Raw genomic sequence first — 22,349 nt, 5'->3', positions numbered from 1 at the left:
GGGACATTTCTCAGATGGAGAATAGGAGGTTAGTTTGGAAGAATACTCTTAAAAATTCTTGGTCAGGAATATTGGTTTGGAATCTTGGTCCATCTCGTCTCTTTTGTGTGTGTTTTTTGTACATGTGGAGGGGATCTCTCAAGGAACTGCTGATGGAAGTTCCACAGGCCTAACTCGGAGAACCTTCCTTATTTGTCTGGTCACATTCGTTGAGCACTGAAGGAACTGTTAGTGGAAGCTCAACAGGAACAGGCCTGTCTCAGGGTGACCGTCTGCTCTTCATCTTGCCCTGAGACCACCCATCGAATTTCCGGTTGGAGGTCATCCCTCCCCACCTCGAATGGATCAAAGACAATGGGGACCAATGGGGGCAAGTTCGAACCTTGCCAGATTGGATTGCCAGATTGGATTGCCAGATTGATATTGGGTGCTGACCAGGGTGACCAGCGTCGGTTTTGTTACATATATTTTGCTTCGGCTGGGATGGAAAATGTTAAAAGTTTTTTTTTTCATCTGTTGCGCCTCTGGATTTTCCCACCTTTGTCCTCGGGTTGGAGGAAAGATGCTGGGATTCAGGTAGTCAAGTAGTACAAGTTGTAATTGAAGACAATTTAGGAAATGGAAGAAGGCGAAAGTCAGTTGAGTCCTTCCTCAGCATTAACTACTGACAGCATTTTGGAATAGTTTTATAGTTTTCTAATTGTATTAGACGTTAACTTTATAGCAAACACATAAAGGTATAAGGTTTTGCAAGTTAAACGTCCGTTTTTTCCTGAAATTTCTTCCTGCGACATATGACTTCCACCTCTTTCTTAAAAACTTCAAAAATAGGCCGGGCGCGGTGGCGCAAGCCTGTAATCCCAGCACTTTGGGAGGCCGAGACGGGCGGATCACGAGGTCAGGAGATGGAGACCATCCTGGCTAACACGGTGAAACCCCGTCTCTACTAAAAAATACCAAAAACTAGCTGGGCGAGGTGGCGGGCGCCTGTAGTCCCAGCTACACGGGAGGCTGAGGCAGGAGAATGGGGTAAACCTGGGAGGCAGAGCTTGCAGTGAGCTGAGATGCGGCCACCGCACTCCAGCCCGGGCGACAGAGCGAGACTCCGTCTCAAAAAAAAAAAAAAAAAACAAACAAACTTCAAAAACATGTTATTGGAGGGCTGCATGAAAGATCCATTACAATGGAATTGTTGAGCATTTAAATTGCTCTCAGTTTTCCACCTGTTGTAGATAAGGATTCAAAGAGATTCTTGTCTAAAAGTCTCAACAGGAATGGTTGTTTCTTTAACGCGGATTCCAAGAGATAGAAGTACTTTCCATTACATTTCTATTTATGCATTTAAGGCTCGGGATGTACACAGAATGCTGGTTTCAAAGTGTTAATTTTTGTTCCCCCATGCAGCTTTTTGGGAGGCATCTTGCAAAATTGAGAGTTTTTTGCCTGTGGTTCCATGAAATGGAAAAAGGTGGTTTTCCTTTGTGATATGACTTGGCCCCCACTGCTGTGATGTGGCGAGCAGGGTTGCCAGGGCTGCTCAGAGAAAGGGAACCCAGACACCTGGCATGCCGGCAAAAGGGTAAGAAGTCAGACTTCTGGCCTCTCTCTCTCTCTGTGCAAACTGGTGAAGTGAATGAAAAGGAACTCAGACACAGAACAGTAGCTCAGTTTTATTTTCAGCAGTAACATTGCAGCACCAATCCAAACACGTGGGGAGAGAGCAGTGAGGGGCCAGTCCAGGCACACAATTCGCCTCACCCCTCAAAAGCACAAAGTGGCAACTGCTGTTAAGGAATCATTTCCCGCCGGGCGCGGTGGCTCAAGCCTGTAATCCCAGCACTTTGGGAGGCCAAGATGGGCGGATCACGAGGTCAGGAGATCGAGACCATCCTGGCTAACACGGTGAAACCCCGTCTCTACTAAGAAATACAAAAAATAGCCGGGCGAGGTGGCAGCGCCTGTAGTCCTAGCTACTCGGGAGGCTGAGGCCGGAGAATGGCGTGAACCCGGGAGGCGGAGCTTGCAGTGAGCTGAGATCCGGCCACTGCACTCCAGCCTGGGCTACAGAGTGAGACTCCGTCTCAAAAAAAAAAAAAAAAAAAAAAAAAAAAAAAAAAAAGGAATCATTTCCCTAGGGAAGGATGCACTGCCCAGGACCGACACAGGTTTAGGCCTCAACCCCCTTTTCCGGGCTGACGCTTAGCCAAATTTGGCGGCACCAAGCGCTGCATGGTCCGTATCACCATGGAAAGCTGGTTGAGCAAGAAGATGACGGAAAGTTGGAGGAGACCAGAGTTGTTCGAAATTAATCGGCTAAAAGTGAGAGGAAAGAAAAGAATTTTATTAGAGAGGTGGCCTCCTGTTCCTCCCCCCACCCCCACGTCATTAGACTTAATCCTCAGGCGCCTCGCATAGAGTGCCGACATCAGGCGGCGACAAGCTCAGTGTGTCATACTCCCTCCTTAGACCCAACCCCTAGGCGTCTGCGTGCGGCCAATAGCGCCCCTCTAGTGGAGAGATGGGCCCGGTCCCACTGCCCCTCCCTCCCCGCCCCACCCCATCTAGAACTTACATAACCAGGTCACTGCCAGTCACCGTGAGCTCCCTGCGGACGCCCCCTCCGAGGTCTTCATATCTTGGGCCCAGATAGTGGCGGGCAATCTCAGCCTCCAAGCTGGACAGGAATGGCACTGTGAGGGTGCTGGTGGAGATTCCGTTAAGGCGATGGCGAGTGTGTGCTTCAGGTCTCCTTCCGCCCAGGCCGCCCTTTGGGCTTCCCAAGACCCCTCCCTGTGCCTCTGCAGGCCACGCTCCCCCTCAAAACGTCTTGATGCCAGCTGCGGCAGCTGCTGCCCCCCAGGCTGCTGCGTCCTGCAGCCACCCTTGGTTCCTCCGACTCCTCTTTCTACCCCTCAAGGGCATTCTCCCTGCCCACCCCCTCAAGCCTCTCTCTGCACATCCTCGGCCATCCCCAGGCCAACCTCCACCCCCTGCCCTGACCCTAGGGGCTCCTTGGGAAGGATACAACTGCCACTCTTGGCGTCCTGAGCCTCCTGCGGAGGCTGAGGCTGAGGCTGGGGCCAGGGCCTGGGCCTCTTCACCCTGCCCTGGGGCTTGTGAGGAGCCCTCAGCCTGGGGAGCTTCCCCAGCAGCACCGCTCTCAGATCCTGCGAAGCCCCAACCTCCAGCGTCTTCGGGACCTCCATGGCCTCCGGGGCCTCCAGCACCTCCGGGGGCACCAGCGCCTCCGGGAGCACCAGCACCGCCCTCCGCACCACCACTGGCATCATCACCTGCTCCTTTGTCTGAGGCCTGCATGGCCGCCTCGCCTCCACCTCAGAGTTAACGTTGAAGCCGCCTGTCCTCCTGGAGGGCCACTGGTGGGATGAAGCTCCCACACGAAACCCCCGCTTCCCCCACAATGCAAAGCTGGATGCCCACGGCGCCTACGCGCGAACAGGCCCCTGTCATGTGGTGGATTCCGCCCTCCCACCCACGGGCCCCTGGGTAGCCCAGTTGGCCCTGGAGAACCGGAAGCTACCTCAGGAGGCTCCACCTCTTTGGTGCATGACGTGCCTCTGGCTGCTCAGGGCGCCTGCGCAAACAGGCCCCTGGCATGTGGTGGCTCCTGGCCCCTGGGAGACCCTGTTAGCCCTGGAGAGCCCAACGCTCCCTCAGGAGGCCTCGCTTCTTGGCTTCTCAGAGCGCCTGTGGAGGTAGACTTACGACTACTGGACAAGAGAGGCTGGGGACAGGCCAGGGATGGGAAGTGGGGAAGGGAGTGGAGGGAGTCCAGACGGGAGGGCAGAAAGATGGGGCAGTGTGTGGTGGCGTAAATGGGCTCCAGAGACCTTCGAGGGACTCAGCCTGGGGGCGAGATTTGCCACCACGCTTTGGGCCTTGCACCGTGTGTGCAGAGAGGGGAGAAACACTTGTCCACGGCCCGTGGTCCCTCTGTGAGTCTAAAGGTGCTCGTCTGTTAATGGCCAGGGGAAGGAGAGCAAGCTGGGGGATACTGGGTCAGTCCGAAAGGCTCTGCCAGTCTTAAACTGTTCAGACTCCAAGAACACCAGTGTTTCTAATAACCATTCATTCGAGTGGGCACCTGTCTTTCAAGCAACCGGCTCGCTTGGGCCAAGCTAGAAACTTACCTCCCATGAGGATGGATGCCCAAAGCCCCCAATTGCCCGTGCAGGCACCACAAGAGGTGAATGCAAGCTTCCCACTCCCGAGGCCTTCACAGCATCTCCCTGTACCCTCCTGGCCTCCCTGCAGCCGCATCTCTCCTCTCCATCTCAGGGAGACCTCCTCCCTGTGAGTGGCCGAATTCCCCAGGGGCTCTCACTCTCACCAGGATGCAGGAGCATCAGCCGCTATGCTTGTCCTCCTCTCAAGCCTAGGTTTGGTAAAGGCTTCTCTTGGTGTCCAACCATCCCTTGTTGACAGTGGTATGCTGGTAAATGTTTGATAACTGGTTGTCTGAGGTGGGAAGGGCGGGGCAGGGGAGTGGTAGAAGGTATGTCTACACCTATGTATGTAACTATATTATAATTTCGACTCCCATTTGGAAGGTGTCGCACACAATTGACAAACAGTCATAAAATACAAAACATTCTTGATTGTAAAATCCGTACACGGAATGGATTCTCACAGGCTGCTTCCGTGACTTTTTCCCAGACTCTTGTGTTTGTGATCACTCTGTGGTTGCAGGCGATGAAGGATAGGGGTTCTCACATGAATGTTGGTTGATATTTTCATTTAGGTTAACGACACAGACAAAAGTGAAAGAAGACCCTTCACGTGTTAATAAATGCCATGAAAGACCTCTTTGCTGAGCCAGATAATAGTTTTTGAATGCTAGGAAACTATTTCCTCAAATTGTGAGGCTACTCACCTTGTGACCACGACAGACGATGTGGTGCACTTTAAAGGTTAATTTCCATCATTAATATTTTCACCATCATGTGCTTAAGACTGGGAAGTCAACAAAACAGTAAGTGGAGCCCTGAATTGCAGTATTCACCATTGTCCGTGGTGTAAATACTCCCAACATGGATGATGCCAAGTAACAAATATGTCATCGCTCCTCACAGAGTCAGGAAGATGTGGACCATATCACACAGCTATACAGTATTTGCAGCACACAGATGCCATAGGCGTGAATAACCACAAGGGCATGGATATCAGTAAAATAATTAGAAAATAATCAGTTCTTATATAAATCATCTTAGTTATTTCTTATTGTTTCTTAAAGTAATCTTTTAGTTGAATCTTTGTGGGTACTTTAGTAGCGGTACATGTTTCTGGGGCACATGAGATGTTTTGAGATAGGCATGCAATGCGTAACAATCACATTGTGGAAAACGGGGTACCCATCCCCTCAAACATTTATCCTTTGTGTTACAACGATGCAATTACACACTTTCAGTTATATATATCCCCTTAGAGATTCACACAATTTGTTGAATTGTAAGTTTATGCAGCAAACAAACAATTTGGAAATGGTACCAGTTGACAACTGGCTCCCACATTTCGGACAATGCAACAGCCAGCCCTCAGGAGCCCATATGGGGCAGCTCCAGCACTCCCACCGAGGAGAAGAGCACACCTCTCCCCTACTCACACCTCTCCCCTACTCACACCTCTCTAGACAGTCCTTTTATTAAATGCTCTTCAGTTAAATATGTTAGAGCGTGCCACCTGGTTCCTGCCGTGCCCCGACTAACACTCCAAAGGTAGATGCAGGCATCTTATTATAGAACTACACGGGCACATCTTCGTGTATCAGTTGGGGTGTGAGTGCAGATAACGGAAACCTCTCTGGCTAGTTTGGCACCGGGACCTTAACACACAGAGCCAGTTGCTTACAAAATCGTTCAAAGACCTGTCAGAATGAAATGTAGGCTGCAACTCTGGAAGTGACTCCCAGAACACCACAGAACTGACCTGCCCAGGAGCCAGTGCCTGTGCCACACGTGGAAGGTAGAGAGTCAGGAGGCTGCTGGCTCCACCTTTGGTCCTGGGAACACAGCGCCTTTGCTGTGGGTCAAGGATCAGGAAATTTCCTCTCTAATATAGGTTCCAGAGCCACTCTGCAGCTGCTAGGTCTGAAGGGGCCATGAAAAAGGATGCCTTGGACCCAGTGGTGTGCCAGTCCAGGTTGAACAGTGGGCTCTCGAGAGGCAGGGAGGAGCCCTGACTGGTGGCATTTGCTGACTGCCTTGGTGTACGTACTCCCACCGAGGCCGATTGTGGAGTCTCCGGAGTGGAGTTGTGAAGAGATGTTCCCCCTGGGCTGTCACCACCAGCAAGTACAGGCTGGCTCCGGCACACCTCTGCATGCCTGCCTCGCACCACACGCAGAATCTCGGCTAACACTGACACAAAAAACCGGAGTCTCTGTGACCTGCAGAGAGGACAGAGGCCGCTGATTCCACCTCAATTTGCCCTCCAAGTCACCTGCTAGTGCAAACAATTGTCCAGGTCTAGACCGCATACATACTGTGAGGCTGCACAGAATGCCACTTCAAAAGGGGCCAGGGACATGACGTTTTTTTTTTTTTTTTTTTTTTTTTCTTTTTTTTTTTGAGACGGAGTCTCGCTCTGTGGCCCAGGCTGGAGTGCAGTGGCCAGATCTCAGCTCACTGCAGGCTCCGTCTCCCGGGTTTACGCCATTCTCCTGCCTCAGCCTCCCGAGTAGCTGGGACTACAGGTGCCCGCCACCTCGCCCGGCTAGTTTTTTGTATTTTTTAGTAGAGATGGGGTTTCACCGTGTTAGCCAGCATGGTCTCGATCTCCTGACCTCATGATCCACCCGTCTCGGCCTCCCAAAGTGCTGGGATTACAGGCTTGAGCCACCGCGCCCGGCCCGACGTTGTTATTTCTTTAACATCTGCTGTATGAGAAGGCTGAGGAGCCGAGCCACTGAATGCACCATGGCTCTCCCTTGGGTTACTCCACATCCATAAGTATATTTGTATTATATATATGTATATGTATGTGTATACTTGTTTCACAAAGTGTTTAGACAAAGCCTTGCTCTTTTAACCAAGTACAAATTAAAGAATCTCTGAGTCCAACTATGACCTGTAAGCCCTGCTTCAGGATACCCCAATGTTTTGGCTAAACCAGTGTCTAAACTCTATGTATTGATTTATGACTTTGCCTGTAACTTCTGCTTCCTTTGAAATGTATAAAATAGAGCTGCAGTCTGACTGCCTCGGGGCCACTGCTCAAGTCTCGGGTTCGTGTCTTCTCCAGGCTGTGATCATTCATATTGGCTCAGAACACACCTCTTTGAAATAGTTTACAGATTGTGCTTTTGCTGCCAACAATGATGCTGGTTTGAGAGCCTATCATCTGTAGACTAAATTACAAAATGGCGGAGAGAAGGTGGGGAAGGGGGGAAATGAACTAATACAAATAAAATTATGTACCAAATAACAACGAAGTAAAGTAGACATGACCTCCTGTGATCCTCATTTTTGGAGTTACATACATACCCATAGTTGGCCTCAGCGAACATATTGGCTGATTATGATTTTTCACTCGGTGGGTGACACAGGCTTCTGTTCCTGAGGGGTCTGAGCCCTTTTTGGGCCTGTCTAGGAGTTGTCACCTTCCACCAAATTTTACCACTGTAGGTAGCAATATTAGCAAATGTTCCCTAAAATTCGGTGAATCTCAGAAATATTTTGCTGTGACCCCACATATGTAGCAGAAATTATATCTCTTCTTGACAGTCAGGGTCCATTACCTAGCCAACACAATAATCCTCCTCTCATTTGTTAGCTCAGTACCACAGGGATCCCAGATTTTCAGATTACAGTCTCTAATCCATTTCATTGCAGCTTTCGAGTAGGATATGGTGATGGTGAATGAGCCCGTAGTACATCCGTGGATGGTGGTGTTGGCGAAACCGCGGCAGTGGAGAGCATGTATATACACAGAAAAAGCATCTATTCCAAAGAGAAAAACTTGCTGCCCCCTGCAGAATGGAAGGGGTTTGATATGATATAATCATCTTTTCACCAGGTAGGTCTGAATGTCTGTAACCCCAAATTTCATATGTTGAAACCTAATCACCGATATGATGTTATTGCAAGTGGAGCCTTGAATGGTGATTAGATCAAGAGGGCAGAGACCTCAAGAATGGGATTAGTGTCCTCATAAAAGAGACCCCTGAGAGGTTCCATGTGCAAACACAGTTAGAAGGCACCATCTATGAACCAGAATGTGGGCTGACACCAAACACCAAATCTGCTGACTCCTTGATCTTGAACCTTCCAGCCTCCAAAACGGTAAGAAATAAATTTCTGTTGTTTATAAGCTACCCAGTCTATGGTATTGTGCTGTGGCAGCCTGAATGGGCTAAGACAGACCCCTGTGGGATGAGCCCATATATGAGGCTCTGCTGTTGGGAGATTTGGCACTTGGTGAAGACCATGTTGTTGAGCCCGTGAGTAACTTCCATTTCTGTCCTCATGGCCACATTTATCATGAGCCCACTGAGCAAGAATCGGAGTAACTGAGGAAGGAAGTTAACTCACATCCCCAGAGCAGGTCATCACATCCACGTGAGTACCGAAAGCACCTCGGGAACGCACACAAGGGATGTGCATTTCCTGGTATTCTAGGCCCAATCTGGGAAGTCCATCCACATGCCTCTTCTCCAAGATGCCTTGCTGTCAATCTTCCAATATTGTTACTTCCAAGTCACCACCATATGAACAAACTCTTATAAACTTCCCATTGACTCAAATAGATCTATGCTTTTAGCACCTTCCTTCTGGGCAGAATGAACAGTAAGATGCAATTATCAAGATGTGTCCTCAACAATAATTATGAAGACTTGTTGAATGTGCCATGAGCGGTTCTTGAAGGGAAATTTAAAGTTTTGAAGGCTTAGAATAAACAAACAATGACTGAAAAGAATGACCTAAGCCTACAAGTCTATACGTTAGAAAAAGAGCCGAGTAAAGGCAGGGACAGTAGTGCAAGATATCCCTTCCTGATTGATGGATAAAACAAACGTTACAAGTCATAATAGCGGCCAGGCACGGTGGCTCATGCCTGTAATCTCAGCACATTGGGAGGCCAAGGCGGGCGGGTCACGAGGTCAGGAGATCGAGACCATCCTGGCTAACACGGTGAAACCCCGTCTCTACTAGAAATACAAAAAATTAGCGGGGCATGATGGTGGGTGCCTGTAGTCCCAGCTACTCAGGAGGCTGAGGCAGGAGAATGGCATGAACCTGGGAGGCGGAGCTTGCAGTGAGCCAAGATCGCGCCACTGCGCTCCAGCCTGGGCCACAGAGTGAGACTTTGCCTCAAAAAAAAAAAAATAAATAAAAATAAAAAAGAAAAAGAAAAGTCATAATAGAAATGTTAGAAATGGAAAATATATATATAGCTATAGGTATAGCAGAGATTTTAAAAACAATAAGATAAATTCATTGCAGTAAATTTAAAAAATGATTAACTGGACATTGTACTAGGAAAATATAATGAACTCGAGAAACATATAACATTTTTCTTTTCGGCCAAGACTGCTCTCCAGGTGGGACTGTGCTTTCCCATTACATTGCACCAGGAAGTGCACCACATCTGTGTTTGTCTTCATTGTGATGTTATTTAGGTTCAGGTGGTGTCAGCCTGATCACTTGTGTGTGTGTGTGTGTGTGTGTGTGTGTGTGTGTGTGTGTATGTGACAGGGTCTCTCTCTGTCACCCACATTGGAGTGCAGTGGTGAAATCCTAGCTCACTACAGCCACATTTTGTTCATTCATCCGTTCATGGATGACACTTGGATGGTTTCCACCTTTTGGCTATTGTCAATAATGATGCAACAAACATTGGCACACAAGTATCTGTTTGAGCACCTGTGTTTTCTGAGCAGCCGCCAAACAGTTTTCCATAGTGCCTGCACGACTACATTCCAATCGGGAATAGATGAGGGTTCCAACTTCTCCCCATCCTCGTCAACTCTTACTATTTTCTTTTTTTTTTTTTTTTTTTTTTTTTTTTGAGACGGAGTCTCGCTCTTGTCGCCCAGGCTGGAGTGCAGTGGCGCGATCTCGGCTCACTGCAAGCTCCGCCTCCCGGGTTCACGCCATTCTCCTGCCTCAGCCTCCCGAGTAGCTGGGACTACAGGCGCCCACAACCACGCCCGGTTAATTTTTTGTATTTTTAGTAGAGACGGGGTTTCACCGTGGTCTCGATCTCCTGACCTTGTGATCCGCCCGCCTCGGCCTCCCAAAGTGCTGGGATTACAGGCGTGAGCCACCGCGCCCGGCCTATTTTCTATTTTTTAAGTAACCATCCCAGTAACTGTGAAGTGGTATCTCATTGTGCTTTTGACTTGCATTTCCCTAATGACTAAGGATGTTAAGCATCATTTCATGTGCTTACTGGTCATTTCTGTTATGTTTTTTGGAGAAATTTCTAAGTTTTTTGTCAATTCTTTAACTCAATTGTTTATCGCTTTGCTTGAGTTTTAGGAGTTTGTTGTATATTATGAGTTGAGTTTTAGGAGTGTGTTGTGTATTACAGATACTAAACCCTTATCAGATATATGATTGGCAAATATTTTCTCACTTTCTTCAGCTTGTCTTTTCACTTTTGGGTTGAGGCTTAATATTACCATGCTGCCCCGGCATCCATTTTGTTGTCTTGACATGAGTCCCCAGATGCCACACGCTGCCCTTGGTTAATAGCCTAAGCCCAGTTCCCAACCGCTGCCTTTCGATTCCACTTTCCTTCCCCTAAAAGCCATCTCACCAGTACACACACACACACCCAGCTGCTTGACCAAATGTAAAGTTAGGTTAGGTCCATGTAGTTAGGTTAGGCCCCTTTTTCTGGGCATTTGCTTCGAATGCTCCAATCTTCTCACCCCCTACTGTGATGCTCTGACCACCTCCCTGGACCCAAATAAAGGCAAGTGCCCCAGGTCCACGCACACCCTCTGCACATGTTGACTGACCTCCGTGTAGCCACCGTAACCTATGAATAACAGAAGTTCTTTGTTTCCGTCTTCTGGCTCTTCTAATCGCTGAAGGAGTACTCTCCATTTTAAAGGAACTAAAGTAAACTAGTTCAACCATTGTGGAAGACAGTGTGGCGATTCCTCAAGGATCTAGAACTAGAAATACCATTTGACCCCGCCATCCCATTACTGGGTATATACGCAGAGGATTATAAATCATGCTGCTATAAAGACACATGCACACGTATGTTTCTTGCGGCACTATTCACAATAGCGAAGACTTGGAACCAACCCAAATGTCCATCAATGACAGACTGGATTAAGAAAATGTGGCACATACACACCATGGAATACTATGCAGCCATAAAAAAGGATGAGTTCATGTCCTTTGTAGGGGCATGGATGCAGCCGGAAACCATCATTCTCAGCAAACTATCGCAAGAACAGAAAACCAAACACCGCTTGTTCTCACTCATAGGTGGGAACTGAACAATGAGAACACTTGGACACAGGAAGGGGAACATCACACACCGGGGCCTATCATGGGGAGGGTGGAGGGGAGAGGGATAGCATTAGGAGATATACCTAATGTAAATGACGAGTTAATGGGTGCAGCACACCAACATGGCACATGTATACATATGTAACAAATCTGCATGTTGTGCACATGTACCCTAGAACATAAAATATAATAAAAAACTAAATAAATACAAATAAGTAAAAAATTAAAACAACTTTCTTGATAATGTTCTTTAATGCCCAAAAGTTTTTCATTTTGATGAAGTCCAGTTTAACAATCTTTTCTCTGGCTGCATGTACTTTTGGTTTCATATCTGAGAATCTATTGCCAAATCCAAGGTCATGCAGATTCACCCTGTGGTTTCTTTGAAGAGTTTTATGGTTTTTAGCTCTTACATTTAGGTTGCTGACCGATTTTGCATTAATTTTTACTTACCGTGTTACATGGGGGTTCAACATCATGCTTTTGCAGGAGTAATTCCACTTGTTCCAGCGCTGTTTGTTGAAGAGATTGCAGGATTGGCACTCTTGTCAAAAATTATTTAACCAGAGATCACATCAAGTTAAAAACTTCTGCACAGCAAAGGAAACAATTCACAAAGTGAAGAGACAACCCACAGAATGGGACAAAATATTTGCAAACTACCCATCTGATAAGGGATTAATGACCAGAATACATAAGGAACTCAAACAATGTTGTAGGGGGGAAAGAAAAAAAAATCTAATAATTCAAGTTAAAAAGAGGCCAAAGAAGCAAAGGAACAGGAAGGGCATAGGGAGGGTTGGGAGCGGGGGCGAGGAGGGATGGGGCAACCACAGACAGGATGGAGATTTAAGGATCCCTGTGATTCCCGAGATGACCCTGAGAGCATCAGCTGGGGAACCGGATGAAAATTCACGGCAGACGTGCATTGTTTGGAAGGAGGTGAGGAGCCAGAAATGGTGAGTTATTCACTGAAGGAGTGACCACTTGATCTGTTCTTTGGCTGACTGTAGTACCTGAGACATGGTCTGCCCCATAAGAGGGACATCTTCATCCCCTTATTTAAAAAAAATTATTTTTGAGACAGCACCTCCTCTGTTGCTCAGGCTGGAGTACGGTGGCACAGTCAAGGCTCACTGCAGCCTCCACCTCCCCAGGCTCAGGTGATTTTCCCACGTCAGCCTCCCGAGCAGCTGGGACTACAAGCACGGCGTACATTGCCTGGCTAATGTTTTCTGGTTTTAGTAGAGACGAGGTATCACCATGCTGCCCAGGCTGGTCTCAAACTTCTGGGTTCAAGCAATTCTCCCACCTTGGCCTCCCAAAATGCCGGGATTACAGGTATGAGCCACCTCAGGGGGCCAGAGTTTCTTTCTTAAATGTTTGATTCATTAACCAATAGAGCATCCAGCCTGGAGTTTTCTATGTGGGAAGGTTTTTAATTATGAACTGATATGGGTAGTTGATATAAAACTCCTTTTTTTTTCTTGTGTCAGTTTTAGTAATATGTATCTTTCAATGAAATTATACATTTCATCGAAGTCATTGAATTTATTGTCACAGAGTTGTTAAATAGCATTCCTTTTATTTTTTTTATTTTTATTTTTTTTTTGACAGAGTCACGCTGTGTCGCCCAGGCTGGAGTGCAGTGGCGCGATCTTGGCTCACTGCAAGCTCCACCTCCCAGGTTCACGCCATTCTCCTGCCTCAGTCTCCCGAGTAGCTGGGACTGCAGGCGCCCACCGCCACACCCGGCTGGTTTTTTTTTTTTTTTTTTTTTTTTGTATTTTTAGTAGAGACGGGGTTTCACTGTGTTAGCCAGGATGGTCTCGATCTCCTGACCTTGTGATCCGCCCGCCTCAGCCTCCCAAAGTGCTGGGATTACAGGCGTGAGGCACCACGCCCGGCCAATAGCATTTTTTACTAGCCTTTGACTTGTTTCACTGATGTCTGCTTTGTGATTTATTAGGTCCTCCTCCTGCTTGTCTGGGGCTAGCTTTCTCTTTTCCTCTAGGGTCTTAAGAGGAAAAGCTGAGATGATTGGGCCAGGAAGGAATGGGGAAGAAGAGTGGGGCATGGCGAGTCCACAGTCCAGACCACAGTGGGGAAGGGCCGCACCCTAGCCGTGGAGAGGAGGAGGAGAAAGTGCTGTCGTTGGAGGGGCATTTGGGGCTGAGGAGAAGCTGGTGGGTTTGTACAGGTGCTGTGGGGGAGAACGGAGGGGTGAGGTGTGTGGGAGGGAAGAGCCCAGCTGGGAAATGGGGGCTTTGCACGGGAGGAGCTGCTCCCCCATACAGAGCCCAGCTCCAGGGGATCCCTTCTCCCCCAGATTCTCACGGCTCTGGACCGAGATGCCTCAAGGCGACAGAAGCTGGAAGATCGTCAGCCTCGTGCCCAGTGAAAAGCTATGGGTGGTGGAATGGGTGAGGAGGGGGCTTCTCAGTCTTGAGCCGTCCTCCTGTCCTGGGGAGCGGCTGGCTCAAGCCTGGGTCCCCGGGCTGAGCCCTGAATTGGGTGTTGCGGGGCAGGTCACCCTGGCCAGGATGTCTCCGGCACGCCTGGGCCCTGAAAGGAGAGGGAGTGACAGACAGGACCAGGCAGAAGGCAGGGGAGGCCGGATGCGGTATTAAAGAGGCTGGCCAGAAAAGCCTCTCTGAGAGGGTGACAATTGTGTGCAACGCTGGAAGAAGAGATTTCTCGACAGGAGAAAGCTAGTGCAAAGGCCGTGAGGCAGGAGTGTGCCTGGTGTGTTCCAGAAAGGGCCAGGGGCCCTGTGTGGCTGCGTCAGCGTGAGCAAGGGGAAGTGTGGGAGGTGAGAAGGCCAGAGAGGAAACGCTCGATCATGTCGGGTCTGCAGGCTGCCATCAGGGCTCTGGCTTTCACTGTGAGTGAGGGAAGCCCACTGGACAGCTTAGAGCAGAGGACTGAGGCCACCTGACTTGGGTTTAAAAGCTACCAGCTCCAGCCATCCGGCCGTGGGATTAGGGTGGCCGGCTGCACCTGGGCCATGTTTGGGCAGAGGTGGCGGGACGGGGTCATGGGACAACGAAACTAAAGACTCATGCTCTGGGTGAATGAAACCCACACTTGTGGACCAGGTTGGGGAGCCCTATCTGGAAAGAGCTGGTCCCTGTGCCCGTTCTCCTCCTCCCTTTCCTCCTGGGACTCCCTTGCAGGCTCACCCCTCCCTATTTGGATTCGTATCCACAGAAGACTCCTTCACTGCTTTTTCTACCATCACAGCTTTTGAGGGCTTATCAGCAAGGACTCAATCCCTGTCTTAGTCTATTTGTGTTGCTATAGAGGGGTACCTGATGCTGAGAAATTCATAAAGAGTTTTATTTGGCTCATAGTTCTGCAGCTATAGGACGGGTGGTGCCAGCATCTGCTTCTGGTGAGGGCCTCAGACCGCATCTACTCCTGGCGGGAGGTGGCGGAAAGCTGGCATCGCATGGTGAGAGAGGAAGGATGAGCCATTCCACCTGGAATCTGGGGTGAAGTCAACTCCAGCAGAATCAAAACTGCTGAAGGGAAAGGGAGGGAGTGGTTCTAGGGGAAATATGGACACTGGTACAGGGGAACAGAGGTTGGCTGACAAAACCAAAAGATGCCCTCTGCTGTGGCACAGACATGTCAACACACTCAAAATCCACTTCCAATGTTTTGAAAGAACAGGACTAGGAGAGATGGTTTCTTATTCGAGCAGACTCTTCTTTTACAAAGTAAAGACGTGTATTTCCAAAGTAATACATGCTTGATGAAAATATTTCAGCATGGAAGTCTGAGGTTTAAAAGGTGAAGGTTTTATTTCCCTAACGCTATTGTCCAGCGATGAGCACTCTTGAGCGTGGAGGTGGCTGTCCAGGGAGTTACTGTGCACATCCCTACATGCTCACATGGCGGGAGCACACTGCCAAAACAAGAGTGTGCCATAGCCTATATGCAGAGATCTGGTGACTTGTTTTAACCTCTTTCTATGCTAGTACCCGACTATCTACCATGCTCTCTCTCTAGCTTCCTCACACTTTTCCCCTGGGGCAGTTGTGCAGTGATTTATTTAATTTTTCTGCAGCTGATGAACATTTACATTCTAAAAACTATTTACGTGATGGTGTCATTAAGATGCTGGTGGATTCGACCTCACTTGCCTATCCAGGAGTTTCTCAGATGGATTCCTCAAGGTGGGTGAAAGGGTATGCACATTTTTCCCTTAATAGAAAATGCCAAATAAATGTCCAAATAGATGCTACTACCACTGCTACTGACAGCGTATGAGTCCTCGTTTCCAACTACAGCCTTGCCAAGCACTGGAGATTGTCAACTAATACTTTAATCTTACATTAAAATATGCTCTGGTCCCACTGAATAAATCCTGAAAGCAAGACTCAAAGGGATCTTGTTTCCAAGCAACTTAAGAGCATCCCAGAAGACAGCTCAAGAATGTCTCTTTTGCTTTGACAAACAACAGCCACTTTCCAAACTAGCTCTGCCCAAGATGGTGCCAGCGTGACCACCCGGTAGACAAGGCAACTCAGCAAGTCACAGAGACCCCGCAGCTGCCTGCTCCCTCCCCTGTGTGCTATTCATGCCAAGTCCCCCATTAAAAGGCCCTGCTTTCTGCCCCCAAAGGGAAGCAGTGCCCTTAAAGGCAGGAGCCTGTACGTCTTCCCCTAAACCAAGCATGGCAGAAAGTCCGTTTCTTAATAGCAGACATCGCTCTTGTTCATTGGACTCTGCAAGCGGTAAGAGAATCTGCGTTTTGTTAACATTCCGTGTTTACAAACATTTTACGTTGTTCACATTATTACTATTATTATTATTATTATAGAGACAGGGTCTCGCTCTGTCGCCAAGGCTGGAGCTCAGGGGTGCATTCATAGCTCACTGCAGCCTCGAGATCCTGCACTCAAGCCAAGCCCCTCCCACGCCAGCCTCCTGAGTTACTGGGACTACAGGTGCCTGCCACCACGCCCTCCACCCCTAATTTTTAAATGATTCTCATAGAGACAGAATCTCGCTACATTGCCCAGAGTGGCCTCCAATTGCAGGTCTCAAGCCATCCTCCCACCTGAGCCTCCCCGAACGCTGGGAATACAGGTGCGCGCCACCATGCCCGGCCCATATCACATGTTTAATGGTGAAATGATAATGCTGGTTTTATGCATCTGTTCAAGCACATGTTTTTGAAGCATTTTTAGAAAGCACAAAAGCTCATATATGTTCAATGAAGACAATTTGGGAACAAACTTAATGCTGAGCTGGAAAAACATCATACATGCTACTGTCATATATTTAACATATAAATGCAAGCATATTGAGGAAAGTATTCTAAAATGTCCACAGTACTTAAAGCTGAACGGCGGGACCCAGTGGCTTTTCATTTTCCCCCATTTCCCAAATTGTCTTCCATTACCTTGTGCTACTTCAATCTCTGAATCCCAGAGCCTCCCCTGCAACCCGAGGACAAGGGCACGCAAGTCTGAAGGTGCCTTCGCTCGCCGAGAAGAGACTCAGACACGGAATTGTAGCTCATTTTTATTTCCTACAGAAACAAACATGTAAGCCGGCCTCCTCCAGCGACAAACAATCAGGCCCCCACAATGAAGTGGCCGCTCGTGCAAGGACCATCCCCTAGGGGAGGAGGCACGACCTAGGAAGGGGCACCAGGCTGGGCTTAGCGCCTCTGTCCTGAGTGAAGCAGAGCCAAAAACATAGGCAGAAAGCACTGCACGATCCACATCAACAGGGAAAGCTGCTGGAGACAGGAGCTGATGGAGAGCTGGAGTTGGCGGTGGTCTGCAGCAGTCAGTCGGCTAAACGTGAGGGGCGAAGAACATCAGGTTAAAGGCGACACCTCTGCACCCATCTCCCCGGGCTCCCTCGGGTGGCGGCGGACCTGGTGTACCAGGTCTCTGTTCTGAGACCCTGTGCTTGGGTGTTCCCAGGTCTCTAGCTTTCTACCCCTCCGGGGAGGCGGATCCCAGCCCCCAACCCACCACCATCGTCCGCCCAGTCCCTTCCCTGTCCTGGTCCCGAACCGACATAAACAGTAGGTTGCCGGACACGGTGAAGTCCTTCAGAACCGCCCCTGGTCGGGGGAGCGGTGTGGCATCCGGGGACAGGACCCTGCGGACCAGCTCCGCTTCCATGGGCGATGAGAAAGGCATCGTGATGTTCCCGGTGGGGACCCGGTTAAGGAGCTTGGACTATGCCTAGGACTTGGCCGGTGCCCATCTCATCCCCACAGGCTGTCTTCCCACGCACTGGCCCAGGTCCTGAAGCAACCCCACCCAGCTGTCTTGATTCCCCACTTTCCTCTGTTGTACCCCAAGCTGACTCCTGTGTGCCCTTCCAAGGCCCTCCCCACCATGACCCCTGCCGCATCAGCCGTCCCCCCATCACTTGAACCCCCCCCAGCCCCATCCAGCCCACACCCCAGCCACCGGCTCCCACCTTGCACGCTTCCCCCCAACTCCTGATCCTTTCTCATACCCAAGACCCCCCTACCTCCTGGCGCTTTGCCCGTCACCCCATCGCCCAGCACCCACCGTGCACACGCTCCACCTCCCATCCCCCACCTGCTCCCTTCCTCCGAGCCACACCCCCCCACCTCCAACTCCCAGCCCCCACTCCCCCCCCACCCGGCCCCTTACCCCCATCTCCCAAACCCTACCTCCTGCACCTGGCCCTGCCCTCCCCCACCTCCTGGCCCTGCCCCCCACCTCTTGACCCTGTTGCCCCCAACAGGATACAACTGAACCAGGCGTCTTTCCGCCCCCCTGGCCCCGCACTGGCAGCTTCCATTCTGTGCAGAAGCAGCACTGCCACGCGGCACCCGTGGGGCGCCTCCTCCCGGCCCCGAGGCCCTTGCTGCCCCTGCACCCTGGGGACCTCCGTCGCCCGCAGCACCCGCCTCTCCTGGGCCGCCAGGAACGCCAGGGCCTCCTGGGCCATCAGCATCGCCCGCCGCACCCCCTGTGCCCTGGCCTGCGGCCCGCATGGCTCCTGGGCCTCTGTGGTGTGCTCAGAGACAAAGTCAGGGCCCACGAGGACGCGGAGGCAGTGAGGCTGCAGGAAGTTCCGCCCCCTGGCGTGCGTGCGACTGGCAGCCTGGGATCCTCAGGGCGCCTGCGCACAGGGGTCCTACTTCCGGCCCTGAGAGACCCTGGGCGAGCCCTGGAGCACGTGACTGGTTCTCCCCGCCCCGCCCCACCCCAAGAGAGCCCGGGCCGGAAGGTGGCCACGATGCCAGCCTGGACCCCTCACCCCTGAGCAGCCGGCTGTCCGCCGGGCCCTTGTCCCGGGAGCCCTGCAGGGAGTCAGGCACGGCGGGGCCCAGCCTGTCCCGTCCCCCTGGTCTCCCTCACACCGAGGAGCAAGGCGGGCCTGGGAACATGGGGCCAGGGCTGTGCGGCCATCGTCCCAGACTCTGCCTGCCCTGCCTGTCCTTGGGGGAGTGCCCAGGACAGACCCCGGGGCCAGGCCTCTAACTGGGTTCAGCAGCTTCGGTCCCTGTCCTGGTCGCCCAGCCAGGTGGGGGAGCTGGAGCTGCAGGTCGGGTGGTTCGGGGGTGGCCTCCCGTCACCCAGGGGCTCCCTGGCCCCAGGTCGGGCCCCCAATCACCCAGGGGCTCCCTGGCCCCAGGTCCAGCCCACGTGGATGGGAGGCACCAGCGGGACCAGAGCTGGGGGAGGGAAGGGAGCCAGGACTCCTCGAGGGGACCCCATAGTTCCTTTGTCTCCCAGCACAGACCTCATGGGATCTCCCTCTCTCCCTCCTTCCCTTGCTCCCCTGGCGGCGTCGGAGGTGCGGAGGGCCCTCAGCTGCGAGGTGACCCTGTGGTCTGCTGGCCTGCCGGGTGCTGGCCTACTTCTGTGTCTGGAAGGGCGTCAGATCCACAGGAAAGGTGCTGCGAGAGGTAGGCAGGGGTGGGGGTGGCATGGTCCTAGGAGCTGGGTGTCTGTCTCCACACCCTGTTCACAAGTCTGTGGGAGGAGAGGCTGCACTCCTCCATCCCGGGTGTCTGGGCTGCTCACCAGGCCAACTCAGGCCTCCCACATCCTGCACCCTGGGCTGGGCATGAAACCGATCCAATCGTCCCGTAGGCTGTTCTTTTTGATAAACATAGAAACTGACCCTTCTGGTCTTCAAGCTTGAACCTTACAGTTGTTTTATCTGAATTCCTTCCTCAGGAAATGACCTTGGGGCCTCTCAAAGTATCAAAGAACCGAAACTCACCAGATCGCATCCAGGCAATGAGATGCTGGACCCCCTCATTCATCAGGATTGCTTTCTGGGCCCTCCCGAGTTCCTGTTTTCCTACACATTGGTGCCTTTCTTCCCTGCTATATAAACCCTTAGTTTTAGTCAGGGAGATGGATTTGAGACTTAACTCCCATCCCCCGGCTGCAGCACCCAATTAAAGCTGTCTTCCCTGGTAATTGTCTTCGTCTCAGTCTTTGGCTTTCTGTGCGGCCAGCAGCAGGACCTAGACCAAACCCTTGGTATTTTGGTAACATGCACACCCCCAGGAAAGGACCCCGGACACGGCTCCCACCTCTAGGCTTAAAGCGAATGCACTTCCCGCACCTCCAGTCTTCCGTGTAGCAGCTTTTACCTACGTATGTCTGTGCCACATCCAGTCCTGAGACAGCTGAGTGACCCTGAGAAAGGCTTCCCCAACACGGGAACAGAGGCTGGAGGGCTGGGGCTGGCAGAGGGTGGCAGGACTGCGGGGACATTCTTAGAGCGCTAAAAAGTCAATGCAGACGCAGCCATAAAAGCATGCCATTTTCCAAAGCAGGCTCCGGCTTCCGCCTCTGCTGCTTTAAGAAGGGGTTGGGGTACAGGAGGTAGGGGGAACCTCCTCCAGCTGGAGCTGATGCGGTGAGCAAGGCTCTGCTCTGGAGGCCTCTGCAGCTGGCACCCTTCTGGGGACTGGGAAGGGAGCAGGGAAGACAGCAGCCCAGGGAAAGCCTCGTCCCCCTGGAGCCGAGGCACTTGGCGGGAGAGCAGCCACACTGGCGGGGAAGGATGGGTGAAGGGATTCCACAGGTGTCTAGAAAGCTGGAAAGAGCTCCTTAGCAGGTCCAAGCCCCAGGTGTAGGGGAGGACCAGATGTGGAGGACAAAGACCATTGTCCAGGGGGATCTCCAGGCGTTGGCATTATTGGGTCCTACTGAGATGGGGCCGTCAAGGAGAAAACACAGGCTGTGTGTGGCAGGGCGACAAATGAGTGCTGCTACCAAGCTCTGTCCTGTTTTCTATGCACGTCTCAGAGCCCCTCCAGTGACTGTCATCTCCGGCGTCCTCCTGCACCTCTGTGTTTGTAGACATCTTCTCACATTTCAGATCCTGCTGAGCCTCTGGGCCCCCTGCACGTGCCTTCTGACTCTCAGCTGCTGGGATGGGCACCTCTGTGCCCTGTGCCAGCGCCCCTCCTGCAGCTCCCGACACATCTCCTTTTTTTCCTGTGCCCTGCACAGGGTGGGCCTGGAAGCTCGGGGGAATTTGTACCCTTGGACACAGCCCCCCACTGATGCGGCCAAGAGTCACTGGATAACTGTCTTAGTCTCTCACCCTTTGAAGGACAACTCTGAGGTGCGGCTGACTGTGGAGCGAATGAAATGGAACGGATGCACAGCGATGAGTGTGGACAAAGGAACACCGACTTCTCAGGCTGCCGATACGTATCTCAGTAGAAGCACGGGGGAGGGGGAATGCTATATAGAGAAATATTGCTATAGTGTCTGAAGAGTTTAGAATGTATTGACCTAATATAGACACAATAAAAGTGAAAACATTGGAAGAAAATTTAGATGAACTTTATTTGATTGTTGGAATGGAAAAGACTTTCTTCCTTCTTTTCTTTCTTTCTTTCTTTCTTTCTTTCTTTCTTTCTTTTTCTTTCTTTCTTTCTTTCTTTCTCCCTCTTTCTCTCTTTCTTTCTTTCTTTCGTTTTTCCATTATTATACCTTAAGTTCTGGGGTACCTGTGTGCGATGTGCAGGTTTGTTACATAGGTATACATGTGCCATGCTGGTTTGCTGCACCCATCAACTCGTTGACCCAGCAATTCCATTACTGGGTATATACCCAAAGGATTATGAATCACTCTACTATAAAAACACATGCACACGTATGTTTATTGCAGTACTGTTCACAATAGCAAAGACTTGGAACCAACCCAAATGCCCATCAATGTTAGACCGGATTTTAAAAATGCGGCACATATGCAGCCATGAAAAAGAATGAGTTCGTGTCGTTTGCAGAGACGTGGATGAAGCTGGAAACCATCATTCTCGGCAAACTAACACAGGAACAGAAAACCAAACACTGCGTGTTCTCACTCATAAGTGGGAGTTGAACAATGAGAACACACGGACACAGGGAGGGGAACATCACACACCGGGGTCTGTCGGGGGTGGGGGGCTGGGGGAGGGATAGCATCGGAAAAGACTGTTCTAAGCCTACTAGCAATGAGACTAATGATAACCAGTAACATTTGTTGGGTGGTTACCACGTCCCAAACCACTGTCGTAGGCACTAGACAAGAATCAGCTCATTTATCCAGAAATACACCACATTTTTCATTGTCGTTATCCTTGGCGGCGAGATAATGGTTGGTTTTTTTTATTTTCTCTTCCAAACTTGCCCACATTTCCTCTTCTTTTACAGTGAACATGTATTACATTTATAAGCAGAAAGTGATTAAGAAAGTTATTCATTACTTGCTGTTGAGGAAAAATTTCTAATGAGCTCCGGAGTGAGCCAGTTTGCCAAAGTTTAAATTAGCCTGTTCAATTCACTGGAGGCCGTATTTTTCCTCTGAAACTTGTTCTAATTGGCACCTTTTCTTGAC

General features: G+C 50.6%; 3 protein-coding genes across 7 annotated transcripts in view; all 3 read right to left on the bottom strand.

Annotated features, from left to right (window-relative positions):
• ATP6AP1 (ATPase H+ transporting accessory protein 1) overlaps positions 1-22,349 on the bottom strand; it is a 125,505-nt gene that overhangs the window by 55,492 nt on the left and 47,664 nt on the right. The window contains exon 1 of one of the 3 annotated variants that reach the window (XM_050775443.1): positions 17,988-17,991. The exons of 1 other annotated variant lie outside the window; for it this stretch is intronic. The gene's annotated coding sequence lies outside the window, so the exon portion shown is untranslated. Of the gene's footprint in view, positions 1-17,953; positions 17,959-17,987; positions 17,992-22,349 lie in introns of those variants that run through there. One more of the 3 variants, XM_050775442.1, reaches the window with a different exon arrangement.
• The window catches only part of GDI1 (GDP dissociation inhibitor 1), a 121,470-nt gene that overhangs the window by 61,930 nt on the left and 37,191 nt on the right, over positions 1-22,349 (bottom strand). Inside the window, exon 1 of one of the 3 annotated variants that reach the window (XM_050775467.1) lies at positions 17,892-17,908. The exons of the other annotated variants lie outside the window; for them this stretch is intronic. The gene's annotated coding sequence lies outside the window, so the exon portion shown is untranslated. Of the gene's footprint in view, positions 1-17,891; positions 17,909-22,349 lie in introns of those variants that run through there. 3 annotated transcript variants of the gene reach the window in all.
• On the bottom strand, positions 17,019-18,563 carry LOC126945519 (cancer/testis antigen 1-like). The gene is made up of 3 exons (XM_050775531.1): positions 18,240-18,563; positions 17,532-17,664; positions 17,019-17,302 (listed from the first exon to the last, which is right to left on the bottom strand). The coding sequence occupies exons 1-3, from the start codon at positions 18,487-18,489 to the stop codon at positions 17,164-17,166; spliced, it is 522 nt and encodes a 173-aa protein (XP_050631488.1). The 5' UTR covers positions 18,490-18,563; the 3' UTR covers positions 17,019-17,163.

The sequence above is a fragment of the Macaca thibetana genome, chromosome X (genome assembly GCF_024542745.1).
Source record: "Macaca thibetana thibetana isolate TM-01 chromosome X, ASM2454274v1, whole genome shotgun sequence".
Taxonomy (NCBI): Eukaryota; Metazoa; Chordata; class Mammalia; order Primates; family Cercopithecidae; genus Macaca; species Macaca thibetana.
This window is presented reverse-complemented; position numbering and strand designations above follow the sequence as displayed.